Below are 15,055 nucleotides of genomic sequence, written 5' to 3' on the forward strand. Positions count from 1 at the left end.
TTATGTTTAAAAGTTCTTCTCACCTACACGTAATTCCACTTATCATTCTTAGCTTGTATGAAACTTTATATTCATACTTGTTTCTATTTCTATATATATTTCACATAATAATATAGGATGTGTCACGATTAGGCCAGAGTATTTTCATGTTTCTTTTTTGTCTGGAGTTCAATTTACATATAATGATCAAATATATATATATATATATATATATATATTATACCATTGGCTACAGTGCATAGATAATTTAAGAATCGCTGAGAAATCGGGGTAGCCATCGGACATGTCTATAAGTAAATCCCTAAAGAGTAGCCAAAAAGTGCAGCAGTAATTTTTAATACCCCGCCAATTATTAGCCAACAAGCAAATACCTCAACATCAATCATCATCACGAGGCAATGGTCATCGTTATTTGGAATCTTGCACCATGCATTAATCTTCGACGTAAGGCAAAGATGAGAAGAGGCAAGCCATTAAATCAGCTTTGGATAAAATTCAAACACCAGGAGAACGTGTTCCTCTGGATAGCATATACAGCTTAAAGCAATGCAATGCAATGTTTATATTTAGTTCAGACAAAAGACACGTAGTATGCCATGATTTACTGATATAATGTAGCCCGAATGCATACTGAGCCAACTCCGAACTATTAGTATTATTTTTACAGTTCATGACCAAAGTTACAACTATCTTCTTGGGCAGCCGAATACATGAACTTCAACCATCGTCAGATATAAGAGGGTCAAAACTCAAATGTACAAGCCACGGCCTTAATCCGGTGATTGGAGAGGCTAACTGAAAATAGGGGCCAAAATATAATGAAAATTCTATCAACATATTTTAGATTAAAAATTGTCCTGTTACCAGACTTCTTGCATATCCATATCCTACATTCAACAGCCAGGAAGGTCTAACCTAAAACTCGGAGTATAAAAGTGAATACCTCTATCTGATAGAGTTCATCTCAACACCATCAAAATCCATTACACCCAAGAAATGAATGTCCAGCCGTCTGTGTCATGTTGTTATGCTGTTGCCATGATCAGACGGTAGACGGAATGGAAAGTGCGCAAACTGTATTTTTAGGTTTGGCGAGTCAGGCTTTTTATCATCAAATTTATAGCCTGCATCAAGTTTTACCCTTGAGTATACAACCCACACACATACATATGTTTAAAGACCTTTTAATTTAAATTTCAAATTGACAATTTACAACCAAAGGCTAAGTTTATCTGTAGTACACCTTCTAACAAACACTGTACATCTAGATTTATATTTACCATATGGATACAAAGTAATATTAGAAATTTACTCATAAAATTTAACTTTTTTTAGATGAGTGTGCGTTTTGAATAAGAATATAAAAAAAAATAGATATTATTGACATCCAAAGCAGAGAAGCTGTTTCTGGTGAAAACACAATTTACACACAAAAGACTCTTAGTTACAACATAAATTGTTAGATGTACTTGAGATAAAAATATGTTCTCTTAGGGCTTAAACACCTCTACACTTACATTTATAGGAAACAAAGTAACTAACCACACTCCTTTCCAACTCACTCTTAGTTGGAACACTCCTTTCCAACTCACTCTTAGTTGGAACACACTTGAACACAACTCGTACACACATAACTCATACACAATAACCAATAATTTTAACACTCCCCCTCAAGCTGGAGCATACAGATTGTATGAACCAAGCTTGAAACAAATAAACTCGATCCGAGGTCCCCTTAATGACTTAGTCAACACATCTGCGAGTTGGTCATTTGATCCAACAAACTCGGTACATATTTCTTTTGACAATAACTTTTCCCGAACAAAATGACAATCAATTTCTATATGCTTAGTCCTCTCGTGAAACACTAGATTTGATGCAATGTGAAGAGCAGCTTGGTTATCACAATACATCTTCATACTTTGGATGTCACAGAAGTTAAGCTCTTGGAAGAACTGTTTCACCCATATAAGTTCACATGTTAGTGACGCCATTGCCCTATATTCAGTTTCCGCTGTTGATCGAGTCACTACATTTTGTTTCTTACTTTTCCATGAGATAATGTTTCCTCCAAGGAAGACACAATATCCAGTAGTAGATCGTCTATCAATAAGAGAACCTGCCCAATTGACATCACAATATCCTAATACCTGAAGGCTTCCTTTTTCTTCATATAACAGCCCTTGCTCGGGAGCCTTTTTCAGATACCTTAGAATGCGAATGATAGCATTCCAATGGCCAACACATGGAGCTTGCATGAACTGACTAACCACCCCAAGAGCAAAAGATAGATCTGGCCTTGTAATAGTGAGATAGATTAGTTTTCCAACTAGCCTCCTATATCTCTCCGGGTTGAAGAATAACTCCCCTTCTTCTGTTGTTAATTTTTGATTTGGGTCCATGGGACTCTCAACCAGTCTACAATCAATCATGCATGTTTCTTGCAAAATATCCAGAGCATACTTCCTTTGGGAGATTACAACTCCATCTTTTGACTGAGCTACTTCAATGCCTAGGAAGTATTTGAGGCTTCCAAGATCCTTGGTTTAGAAATGTCTACAGAAGTACTCCTTCAATTGAGATATTCCAGCAGTATCATTCCCTGTAATAACGATATCATAAACATATACAATTAAGTAAACACAGTTCCCGAGAGACGAGTGATAATAAAAGACGGAATGATCTGCTTCACTACGTTTTAGCCCAAATTTCTGAACAATGGAGCTGAATTTTCCAAACCAAGCACGTGGTGATTGCTTGAGCCCATATAGAGATCGGTGCAATTTGCAAACCATACCAGACTTCCCCTGAGCAACAAACCCAGGAGGTTGCTCCATATAAACTTCCTCCTCAAGATCACCATGGAGAAAGGCATTCTTGATATCCAATTGATGAAATGGCCAATGACGAATTGTTGCCATTGCAAAGAACAGACGAATGGTAGTCATCTTGGCCACGGGAGAAAATGTGTCACAATAATCAAGGCCATACACCTGAGTGTACCCTTTTGCAACTAGCCGGGCTTTGAGTCGATCAATGTCACCATTAGGGCCAACTTTAATTGCAAAGACCCATCGACAACCAACAGCCTTTTTGCCAGGGGAAGTGGCACAAGCTCCCAAGTATTACTGTGGTCAAGAGCCTGCATTTTAGCAATCATGGTTTGTCGCCATCCAGGATGATCAAGTGCTTCTTTCACATTTTTGGGTATAACCACAGAGGACACTGAGGATACAAGGGAATAAAAGGAGGGCGACAATCTGTGATAGCTAAGAAAATTATAAATGGGATGAGTGTTTCAAGTGGAACGAGTACCTTTTCTGAGAGCAATGGGCCAACCAGAATCATCTTTACCAGGAGGCATGGCAGGAGGCAATGAGGGAGAAGAATCTGAAGGAGGAGATCCACCATATTCTAGAAGAGGACTACCCATCGGGGTACTGTGTCGGAAGATATCAATATGTGGAGAGGAAGGTTTGGGAGGACCTTGAGCATGACTTGGATTGACATTGACATTAGAGATATTGGACTCAACGACTGGAAGAGGAAGGACCCGTTGGAGGATATGGACACCTTGAACAGATGGAGAGAAGAAAAGTGTTTGTTGAAAGAATGTAACATTGGCAGACATGTAGTACTTCTTGGTTTCAGGAGAGTAACATCGTTACCCTTTTTGAAGCCGAGAATAGCCCAAAAAGACACATTTGATCGCACGAGCAGAGAGCTTGTCTAGCCCCGTAGAGATGTCGTGAACAAAACATACACAACCAAAAACCCGAGGAGGGGTGTGCAAGAGAGGATCATTGGGAAAGAGAATGGAGAAAGAGAATGGAGAAAGAGAATGGAGAAAGGGACTTTATTATTGATAGAGGAGGAGGGCATCCTGTTAATAAGAAAACAGGCGGTTAAGATGGCATCCCCCAGTGATGGACAGGTATATGGGCACCAAGCAAAAGGGTACGAGCAGTTTCAACTAAGTGTCTATTTTTTCTTTCGGCTATACCATTTTGCTGGGGTGTATGAGGACAAATGGACTGATGCAAAATACCATGGGAGCTAAGGATTGCAGAAAAATTGGATGAGAAATACTCTTTTGCATTATCACTTCTTAAGATTTTAATCACTTGACCAAATTGGTTCTTGATTTCATTTAAAAAGATCTGAAGATGGGTAACAATTCAGAGCGATCTTTCATTAGATAAACCCAAGTACATCTAGAATACTCATCAATAAAGGTAACAAAGTACCTAAAACCAAAAGAAGAGACGCGACTAGGTCCCCAGACATCAGAATGAATAATAGAAAAACTAGAATTACTCATTGATTGAGACTTTTTAGGAAAGACATATCTAACATGTTTTCCTAGTTGACAAGACTCACATTCTAAAGTCTGAAGACCACTAAGTTCAGGACACATCTTTTTTAACTTTGACAAATGAGGGTGGCCAAATCGGTCATGTAACACTTTAGGGGGAAGAGCTGCAACACAGGATACCCGTGGACGAGATCCAAAATGGTATAAACCTCCAGCTTCATATTCTTCTCCAATCTGTCTCCCTGAGCCACGCTCCTGTATAACAAGATTTTGAATTGAAAGTTATTGAACAATGTAACATTTTGGTTAACTGACTTAAGGAAATTAAATTGAATGGACAATTAGGGACAAAAAGAACAGATTTCAGAGTTAGAGAGGGAGACAGGGAGACTTGACCGACTCCCTTTGAACAAGTTTTAGAGCCATTTGCAAGAGTAATGAAATGGAGTTTTTCTTGGAGGGAAAGGGTTGAGAACAATGAGGTATTACCAGAGATGTGATCAGAAGCACCCGAGTCAATTACCCATGAATTTTGACCTTCCATGGATTGAGAAATGCAAGCTGTGGATGTACTTGGGGATTGAGATGATTCCGCCAAGCTGTTAGACTTTAATCGCAGATACTCTTGATACTCTTCCTTAGTGAACTTGGAGTTGGAAGTAGGAGTTTCAGCCTTGGAGATATTGGCTGTTTTTGAAGGAAAACCATGCAAGGAGTAGCAGTTTTCTTGGGTGTGACTCATCCTCTTGCAGTAAGTGCACTGTAGACGTCCCCTACCTCCACGTCCTCCTCCTCTGGTGCCCCGTCCTCCTCTTCCCCGCGTAGCAACCATGACAGATGGTTCCATTGTTTCAGGAGCTTCCTGAGATTGAGGCATTGGAACACAAAGAAGACGTGTGGTCAAGGCTTCCAAGGAAGGGACCTCATGACTTGTCAGAAGTTGACTTTCCGGCGACCAGAGGGCGGCGCGTGAGCTGCACGTGCCTGTTCGCAGCGCGCAAAGAAGCGGCGCGTGGCGGAGCGTGGGGAAGAATCAGACGCCGGCATCGGTGGGGTTGATCGTCACGTGAAGAGGCGAACCGGATCCAGTGGTCGCCGGACGGAACAGTGACGGCGGACCGTGGCGGACAGATGCGAGATGGCAGAGACAATAAGTTGAAGAGCTTCAAACTGCAGTTGACAGCTACAGACAGTGGCAAGACAACCGCAGACAGCGGCAATGGGCACCGAATAGATGCAAACAGCAATGACAATGCTGGTGAACCACTTTAGGACAGAATCCACAGCAGGATGAACCTGCTCTGATACCAACTTGAGATAAAAATATGTTCTCTTAGGGCTTAAACACCTCTACACTTACATTTATAGGAAACAAAGTAACTAACCACACTCCTTTCCACCTCACTCTTAGTTGGAACACACTTGAACACAACTCATACACACATAACTCATACACAATAACCAATAATTCTAACAGATGTCTTAACCTTCAAGTCATTATAATATTTAAGATGGTTATTTATTCGTTACAAGTCTGACCAAGTTAGTGCTTAGTAACTTATAGTTGGGATAGTACTGATAGTTGAATTAGAATACTAGCATAAATAAGTGTTAGTGTTTTGTATCACAACCCACCATAGAATCAGAGATTCCATATTATTCACTAGCCTACATTCACATTTCTATTTTTTTTCCCTAACATCCTCAGGACTGTGCATGGATATAAAACTGAATTATATGCAATCCAGAAAAAACAAATACCTTGCAGGGCTTCCAGGGCAGTGAGAGCACATTTTGAGTCAACAAACTCCACAAAACACAAAGTCATAGCCTTGTCACCGCTCTGCAGCATCCCAGCCATTTAAAAACGGTTCATTATTCATAATAAATGAAGCACAAGAAATAGCGTAGATTAACACTCTACACTTAATATATCTACCTACCAAAGCTAATGTATTACTAACAAGGTACAAACTCAAGATTCTATTATTCAGACTGGGAAGGAGATAATGAATTGTAAATCGAGGGAATCGTAACATGATGCATAAGATTCCACGAGATATATAAAAGTGAAATATGCGTGTGCACGCATATAACATAGCATAAATAAGAAGGGGGGAAATCCACATAAAACCGCTAATACTTAAGTAAGCTCAAATTACTCCATACAGAACTCATAATTCACAAGTCATAAATGGCAAACAAAGCAAATTAAAATACTGCAGTGGTGACTAGTACTCCTAGTACAAAACACAAAACATGAATACCTAGAATAGACCCCTAATAGATCATCCAAATTAAAATCATAATCACTCAAGAGATCCTCATTTCTACCATCTAGCAAAATGAACCAATGTAATGAGAAAGAGAACCCTCAAACCACACAAAAAAAGCTAAAGAGGCAGAGGAACCAAACAGAGAGTCAGTCCAATTCAAAAACATGGTGGAGAAGAGAACCATTCATACAAAAGTTTTGGGGTTTGCGTTAGAAAGGAGGCAGAGTTTGAGCAAGTTGATGAAGTGATGCCAGTGAAGGTGTTTTCCTTGATTCTTAGAGTTGGGATTACATAAATGTTGGTTTTGGAGCCTGATTTTCAGAAGGCCAAAACTAAAAAAAAAAAAAGAGACTTGATCAAACTCTGAAAGCACACAGTCATGATCCACACAAACTCATAAAACAAGCCAATTCCACAGTTTTTACAATTCCAGACTGTGAGTCTACCGATTTTGCTCATCAACAATTCTAAGCATGGGCAAACTCAGCAAGGCATTGCAGAAGGGTAGAATCGTGCAATTCTAGAAATTTTGACTACCATGATTATTAACCAGAGGAATATTGCAACAGGTGAGAAGCAAATTGTATATTCCTCAAAAACAAACAATATTTATGACCTTATATGCATTTTCTGTCTTTCCTGGACAAGCCTATTAAAGTATATTGTACATTATTGAAATATGCTAAAATATAAAACATGAAATTCTTAATTAACACACTTACACGTCTAGGCTCCTTGTGAACAACTCTGATATCCTTATAGCCAATAAAGGGGCGGAAAAGATCTATGGGCACAAGTCAAGGCTTCGTATCAAAATAACAAGAAAATACAATGTATACTTGGGATTGTATCCTGGAAGAAAAGACAAAGACGCGTAATTTTTTCCTTTTCAAATTAAGAGTTATCTAGTATTTACAAAACCATCTAGAATTTTCACCTCTTCCTTTTCCCTTCAAAATTTCACTCCCAAGCATACCATTAAAGTTGTCAAGTGATCTAATCTCCGTATGTTATTAACTTATAAGGCAAACTATAATCTCATAAGTAAATCCGATGTTAATTTCAAAATACTTAGTTCCTATCCATTTTTGCAAGGAACAAAAGCCCGATATGCATATGCACACAAGCAGACATATAAATCACAAAGGATACGCCCAACTTCCCTTCTAGTGCAGTTATTTGGAAGTCCACCCACAAACAGAATGTTTGAGTCCGCTGCTGAGATAGGCAGACCATCATAAGTGTTTTTAGATGATGCTCTTTCACTGTTCACATCAGAAACACCATGACTAATGCCTAATGGTGCCGTATCTCGTTTTTTAGTCGGGTCAGGATCTGCAAGAGGTGAATAACCCTTAACAGGCTCAGAATGAACCCTAGATCCCAAAGTATCATCTGCACTATAAAACAAGCCTATCTGCAGCAACAATCAAAATTCAAAATGAACATCCATCCCCACGGCATCACATTGTAACTCAAAATAGCATTATAATGTTCTTACGTCTCTTTGCAGGTAATCTGATCCAATGCCCCGCAGTTCAGTAGAATTTGAAGGCTCAGTTGGAATATATCCAGCAAAGCTGGTCCTCGCAATACTTGCTGACAGAACCAAAACAATGGTCAAAACATAATCATTATTTTCTGTAATGAGAGGTTGAAGTATTTATTTCATCGGTATAGTTTTGTCAATTTGAGCTTTAGTTCCTATGTTAAAATTGTAAGCTAGTCCTTGAATAGTTTTTGTCATATTTTAACAGCGCTAAAAAGCTCTTGCGGCTAGGTTTAAGCCCACTCATCTTACGATTATCCAAACATGCATTCTAGAACATCAAAAAGTTTCCTCTGATCATTTTTTTAGCAGTTTCGAATCACCAAAATGTTTTGGTGTTCTGAATGGGGATCAAAATAACTGTATCATGGACTAAAACCCACAATTTCCTTATAAAAATTTAAACTCAAATTGGACACAATTATAAGGACTAAGTCAATAGTTTAACCTTAAAGAAAAATAAGAACCAGAATCTTATTACTGATGCTCCTTTTCTATCATATAACTTGTTTAGGGTTTAGGGTTGAAGAATAAAAGTAATTGCTGAAATTTTAAGAAACTAACAGCTGATCTGAATCCAATGGTTAAAACACGTAAAACTGGTTCGGTTTTGTAGTTTTACATGTCTGTGCGAACGAATTAAAGATGGAAAAAAAATATTGGAAAATTGCAAAAGTAGGGAATACCAAAGAGTACCTCCGTCGGCAGCTGCCGGAGCACTATATGGGTAGTAGGGATCCGCCATGGAAACTCTTCTCTCTGTTTGGTCACAGTGGAAAGAAAGAAAAAATGTGAATGAGTAAAGGGGGCAGACTGCCCTTGGAAGTTTTATCTGTAATCTAAATTTTGTTCTTCTTTATTATAACCAAATTCCGAATACATTATCTTAGCAAAAATATTATAATCAGATTTTATTTAATATAACGAATACTGTGATGGAATATTATACATTTCTAGTTAGTGGTAATTAAAAGAAATAACTATACTAACTATTTGTTAGGTATTCAAATTTAAAAATATTTATTAAATTAAATTTATTTTAATATAATTAGAGTGTTTGTATAGATATAATGAGAGGTTCAAATATTATCACTTGAACTTAATCATAATTCCAATAACATTTAAGACAATACATCAATTAGAACCATAACATATATTATTACATTCAATAATTTAAATTAAATAATAAATATAAATTATAAATGTTATTTAAAAACTGGATAGTTCATTTATTATGAAGATCTATAAAATAATATTTTATAAATATTTTTTAATTAAAATTAGTATAACTTGATTATTTTAATATTAAAATATTTTAATATAAATGGATTATAAACTTATCTCATTTTTTTTATGAATTATTTTTCTCTTTTAATTTAATTGATGAATTGAGATTGTAATAGTAATCTTGACAACACGTTTTTCAATTCGTACCAATTAGTTTTTATGTTTGAGTAAGTCAAGTTTCAACCACTTTTTGCTGATTCTTTATTTATTTTGTTGTATGTGGGTCTACTCATTTTGCATGTAATGTCCAAGTCTTCTATGTAACTTTGTATTGTTCAGTGGTAATAACGGTATATCCTGATTGTGGTTTTGTTGTCTACAGACACAGATAGAACTCGTTGAGGTGTGTGAGCGAAATATTTAGAGCGATTGGTATTCTAAAAGGTTAAAGAAGCTAATTATCATTTGTTTTATGTTACTGATGTTTTGATAAATTGTGTTATATGCTTGAATTGATTAGAAATTGACAAATTGATATGTGAAGTTGTTTATGTGATTTCAATTAAAAGTATGTTATCCATGATTACATGTATGAAAAACTTATATGGTATTGATCATAGTAAAATGGAAGGGTGTTGGGCTGGTTTTTTTTTTGTCTAAAATTGAGGTTTTGATAGATGAGATTTTGAAGTAATGATTAAAGGGGAAAAAACTGAGTTTTAGAATGTATTTTGTGATTATTTGAAACTTGTTGGAGCTTTGAGTTAACATAAGTCTATTATAGGTTGGTAGTCAATAGATTTTGTTTTGAATGGTTTTAGGTTCATTTTAGGGGTTTTGATTAGTGAGATTATAAAGTATAAGTTTTGCGTCAAAATGGAAAGTTTGGAGTATGTTGTTAAGTCATTTTTTACTTGTTTAGGTTTATAAGTAGTCAGGTTTTATGTTAGAAGAGATGAAATTGAATTATGAGTTCTAAGGTGTTCCTTTAGTGGAAGTAAGTGGAAATTAATGGAAATATGAGTTTATTAAGGTTGGTTTTTAGTCATAAACACTTACATTAGTTCATTTTAATGGTAGAATGCCAAGGAGGAGCAAATACATGAGGAGGTAATAAGAGTTAGGAAATGGTAAGTTGAGAGGTGTTAATTCTGCATAATTAATGTTATGCAAAATTCTACAAAGTTTGGGCGAGCAAACCTCTCATCGGGAGAGTTTTGGGGGTCTTTGGCATTGGGTTTCAGGGAGTAGGTGGCCAACTTGTTGGGCTTGCGGAGCTCGTTATCTCTTCTTTCGTTGGGCGAGTGGTTTGGCTTGCTAGGGGAGTTTATGCTTGTTAGGAGCCAATAATTAGGGCGTTAGGCGAGTGAGATGGGTTTTCTTGGTTGTTTTATTTGCATTTCTCTTATATGTTTGAAGGTAAACACTAAGATAAATGCTTTTATGATAAGTGATATGGTTTGAATTACTATGATGGCATGAACTTGAGGTTGTAAGAGTTCTAAAGAGAAATCTTAGTTGTTGTTTCAAAATGTTGTTGGTATGGATGTAGGGAGTTTAGTCTTGAAAATTATTTTGACACTCTAATGATTTCATTCTCAACTAGAAATAAGTGATACATGTGGTGAGAGTTATGTACCTCCAACATGGCTTAAGACGCAATACAAACTAACCTCGTGAGTGTCATAGGATGAAATTCATTGATAATGACTTTATAGAGCAATGAACCACTACTTGTGCATTACTCGCCATAAGTCAACATTCACACCTCATCCAAATGATAAGGTCTATGTTCATGATATGTCTACGATGTTTGTTTAATTTTCACCATTTTCTTATTTATGTGAAGTTAATTATTAAATTTAGTTTTATTGATTTTTATGATGTTACACTATTTATCTTACCTTAACGGGAGCATAAAAAATACTCTAACAAATAAAAATTACTCTTAAAATTTTAATTATAACAAAATGAGATCTTATCCCTTGGAAGAAAATATTTTTATAATTTGTAACAAATACACAAAAAATTTATTATTATAAATTTGATAAAATTTTAATAATGAGGTTGATTTTTTAAATACACAAATAAAAACTGTCACTTGTAATTACTAGAAAACAATACAATTTCATCTGAATTTCAATTTTATCATATTTATTCATAAATTTACAATATACATATATGAATAATATAGATATATTAATAAATTATGAATAATATTTTTTCAAATTTTTTCGATCATATCAGATTTAATATACAAACAACCAAAGATTAATCAATTACACTAAACCTCAAACAAAAATTAAGGATCAGTCTATGTCTATTTCTAAAATTACAATAAATATTAATATAAACTAACAATACACCTTAACATAATTAACTACAAATGCACCTAAAAGTAATTTATAGTTTAATCAAGTTATAAATTAATCAAACATATAATAAATTTAAAATTATACAAACATAAATTATGTAATAAATTTAAAATCAATTAAACATCTAATACGAAAAAAGTCATGTTCAACTCTATCAACGAAGACATTTATACAAAGCAATAACCGAATTATCCTAAAAACAATTACATACGCCCATACTATGACAAGAACATGTGAAGCTATCCCTAACGTAAAAAAAAAAAATATTAATAAGATACATGTTTTTCAATGCACTGCACATAAAATGAAAAAGGAAAAACAATTTTTAGTCATTAGAAGAAGCGCTAACAAACACCAGATGCGCAGTCGAGAATGATGTTCGCGCAATAGAGAAAGTGGACAAAAAAAAATGTAACGAGTATGTTTTTTAAACAAATTTACATTTCACCTACAAGCGTGAAATGTAAAACTGTCATTTTTTATAACCTTTTAGTTTAAACTTAAATATTAACCACTTAATTACAAAATTATTATCACACATATTTCACATTTATTTTTTATATGTCAAACATAAATGTAATGTTATAGTAAGCTGTTTTTTTTTTCCAATATTACATGAAGACCAATTTATTTCTCATCCAAATAAATTATAAGGCTAAAACCAAATCTCTATATTCAATTTTTGCTTTAGCAAAAATATAAAAGAAAATAAACGCATGCAATGCAATGGATAAAAATATTAATTAAAATTACTTTCAAAAACCTTTTTATCAATAGTTTATAATATCCAATTAATTACAAACATGTATTACATATTGAAGCATTTCAACTCAACCATTCAAAATTCCCAATGTATCACTCAATGATTTTCAACATTTATCGACAAACAATTCAACCAAAAATGAAAAACCAAAATATTTAGTTTTCTAAATTTTTAAAAAAATGTATTTCTATTTCAATACATAGAAAGTTCAAATCAATATAGCCATGATTACCCAGAATCATGATCTTGTATAAAAATTTGTCATCAAATTTATAAATTAACATGTAAAGCCATTCAGTTTCATATTCAATTTAACTATAAATAAAATAGTTATAATTTAGCAAGTATAATTATCCTTACTTTCAAATGATTTATTTCCAAATAAATGTAAAATTATAACTTCAATTACTTAGAAACATAGTACAACACAAACAAACAAAGCCAGAATTTGACATGGAGGAAAATAAAATGTTGAACTTTAAAATGAACAAATACTTAATAAAAAATAACATATATTTTGATGGAATTAATCTTTCATGCACTCCCATTGCAAGATAATTTTTAATTTTGGAAAAATTTAAAAAATGAAATAAGAAACCAAACAAAAAGTATGGAGTAAAATAAATTTCAAACATATAAAGGAGAAAGAGTTTAAGAACACAGAAGAATAAAAAGAATAAATATGCTCAAAGTTTTACAATAATATATTGAAAAAAAACAAGAGAAGCCATTGGAGAAAAAAAACACAAATTTTTACACTCTCCTTAGCAGTTACTATTTAGCTAAATACAGACATTTTAGGTTACAATAATTGGGGTTCAATGTTATTTCAACTCTTAACAGTGAAAATGATAAATTAAGATGATTAATTGTATATAGAAGTTAAGTGATAAAACTTTTCTCAAATATGGAACTATGTTTCACTAAATATTTTGTATTTTTAAACAAAATAATTGTTCCAATTATGCTATAGAGTTAATATTAAAAATACTTTATTATTTGGATTTAAAAATACATTATATAGATAAATTGAGAAAAGGGGGTAAAGTAACAAAGTACTACTATTAACAGTCGGTTTAGTTTTACATGAATTTGACAAATTGTCTTTGGCATATTGTTGACATTTTCTATCTGATTTTATAAATTTTCTTAAATAACATTATAAAAATAATTAAAATTTTAAAACAGCTCAGTAAAATAATTAACAATAAGATAAAAAGTGTATAAACTTTTACCACTGCCAATAAATTAAAGTCAAATATTTTATTTTTAACTTTTTCTTACATATTTAATGCTATATTAATAAAGTAGAAACATGGTCCACCCATGTGCTAGATGACTGTGTATATGAAGAATAAAAAAAGAAAAAAAAAGAAATGACAGTGTATACCATATATGTCTGTACCTTCCATCTTAAAATAATTGTTAATTGAAAATATACACATGTTATTGTTAACTTTTAAACTCCTTGATCAGAGGAGGACAGAACAAAAGACTCTGGAGAAAAAAAAATAAATAAGTGAAAATAGAAATTTGTTTGGTTGATAAAAAGGAATAAAGAAAAAATCTTTTATATTGAAAAATAAAAAAGTATTTATTACTATTACAATTATTAGGGAAAACATAAATAGTATGATAGTACCTATTATAAACGTAATTTTCTTTATTATCTAAAAACAAAATAATTAAACATATAATTTATTATATATGATATAGAGATTGTGTCATAATAAAAAATAATTTAATTATATAGAATAGAAATGTTTTAAATATTTACAAATAAATATTTTTGTATCTACCTAGAAACTATTTATTGGTTTCTTGTGTTTTTTTATTTTACTCCAATTATTATTTTTTTCTTTTTAATACTTTCAGCATCTTTATTATAATTTGTGTATAGGAATGAAATAACAAATTATTTGCATAGAACAAATAGAAAAAATATGCTCATTTATAGATTATTAAACAATCAAACTGAGAAAAACAAGAGCATATTAATTTTATATAATAAATTATAAATTTAATTTATTATAATTTTTTTATTTCTTGTTCCTATAATTAATTGCATTGAGATTTCAATTTTTTTTTCCTTTTCATAAATTGGGTTTCAATTTTACTTCAATACATAAATATCTTCCATAAACTCATAATATATTAGTGAGAGATGTTTCTACTTTTTTAAAAATCGAATAATTTTTTTATATTTATTTTGATTTCTTCTAAAAAATAGTTAAATCATTGCACTGTTGATATTTATCTTAAATCAATTAATACATGAAACTTCTCATTTTTCGTTTTAAATGAAATTATCCTTTTTCTTTTATTTTTCACTTTCTTTTATAAAAAATAAAAGTTAGATAAAAATAAATAAAATAATTAGAAAAGGTTGCACTATGGTTTTATAAATGTAAGTTTATTTACAGCACTATTGTTGCTCAGTTAATATCAGGGTTATGATTAGAAAAGGTTAAACAACACTTTATTATATTTTGAGTTTGATATTAATAAAGAATATACAGTGTCATTATATGTTGTGTGTTTTGGTCAATT

At 32.8% G+C, this 15,055-nt stretch overlaps 1 protein-coding gene across 1 annotated transcript; it reads right to left on the reverse strand.

Moving 5' to 3' along the window:
- Window positions 1–456: 456 nt before the first annotated feature.
- Window positions 457–8,995, reverse strand: LOC108331946 (nuclear speckle RNA-binding protein B). Its single transcript, XM_017566982.2, has 6 exons — window positions 8,837–8,995; window positions 8,093–8,190; window positions 7,744–8,008; window positions 7,314–7,375; window positions 6,077–6,158; window positions 457–1,124 (listed from the first exon to the last, which is right to left on the reverse strand). Exons 1-6 carry the CDS (start codon window positions 8,883–8,885, stop codon window positions 1,018–1,020), a joined length of 663 nt encoding a protein of 220 aa, XP_017422471.1. The 5' UTR covers window positions 8,886–8,995; the 3' UTR covers window positions 457–1,017.
- Window positions 8,996–15,055: the final 6,060 nt, after the last annotated feature.

Source organism: Vigna angularis, chromosome 4 (genome assembly GCF_016808095.1).
Source record: "Vigna angularis cultivar LongXiaoDou No.4 chromosome 4, ASM1680809v1, whole genome shotgun sequence".
Lineage (NCBI taxonomy): Eukaryota > Viridiplantae > Streptophyta > Magnoliopsida > Fabales > Fabaceae > Vigna > Vigna angularis.

Coding starts and splice junctions, on each gene's coding strand:
- LOC108331946 (XM_017566982.2), bottom strand. CDS start 8,885: ATGGCGGATCCCTACTACCCATATAGTGCTCCGGCAGCTGCCGACGGA. Junction 8,009..8,092: donor CAGATTACCTGCAAAGAGAC/GTAAGAACATTA, acceptor TTGTTGCTGCAG/ATAGGCTTGTTTTATAGTGC. Junction 1,125..6,076: donor TGCCCTGGAAGCCCTGCAAG/GTATTTGTTTTT, acceptor AACTTGATGCAG/GCTATAAATTTGATGATAAA.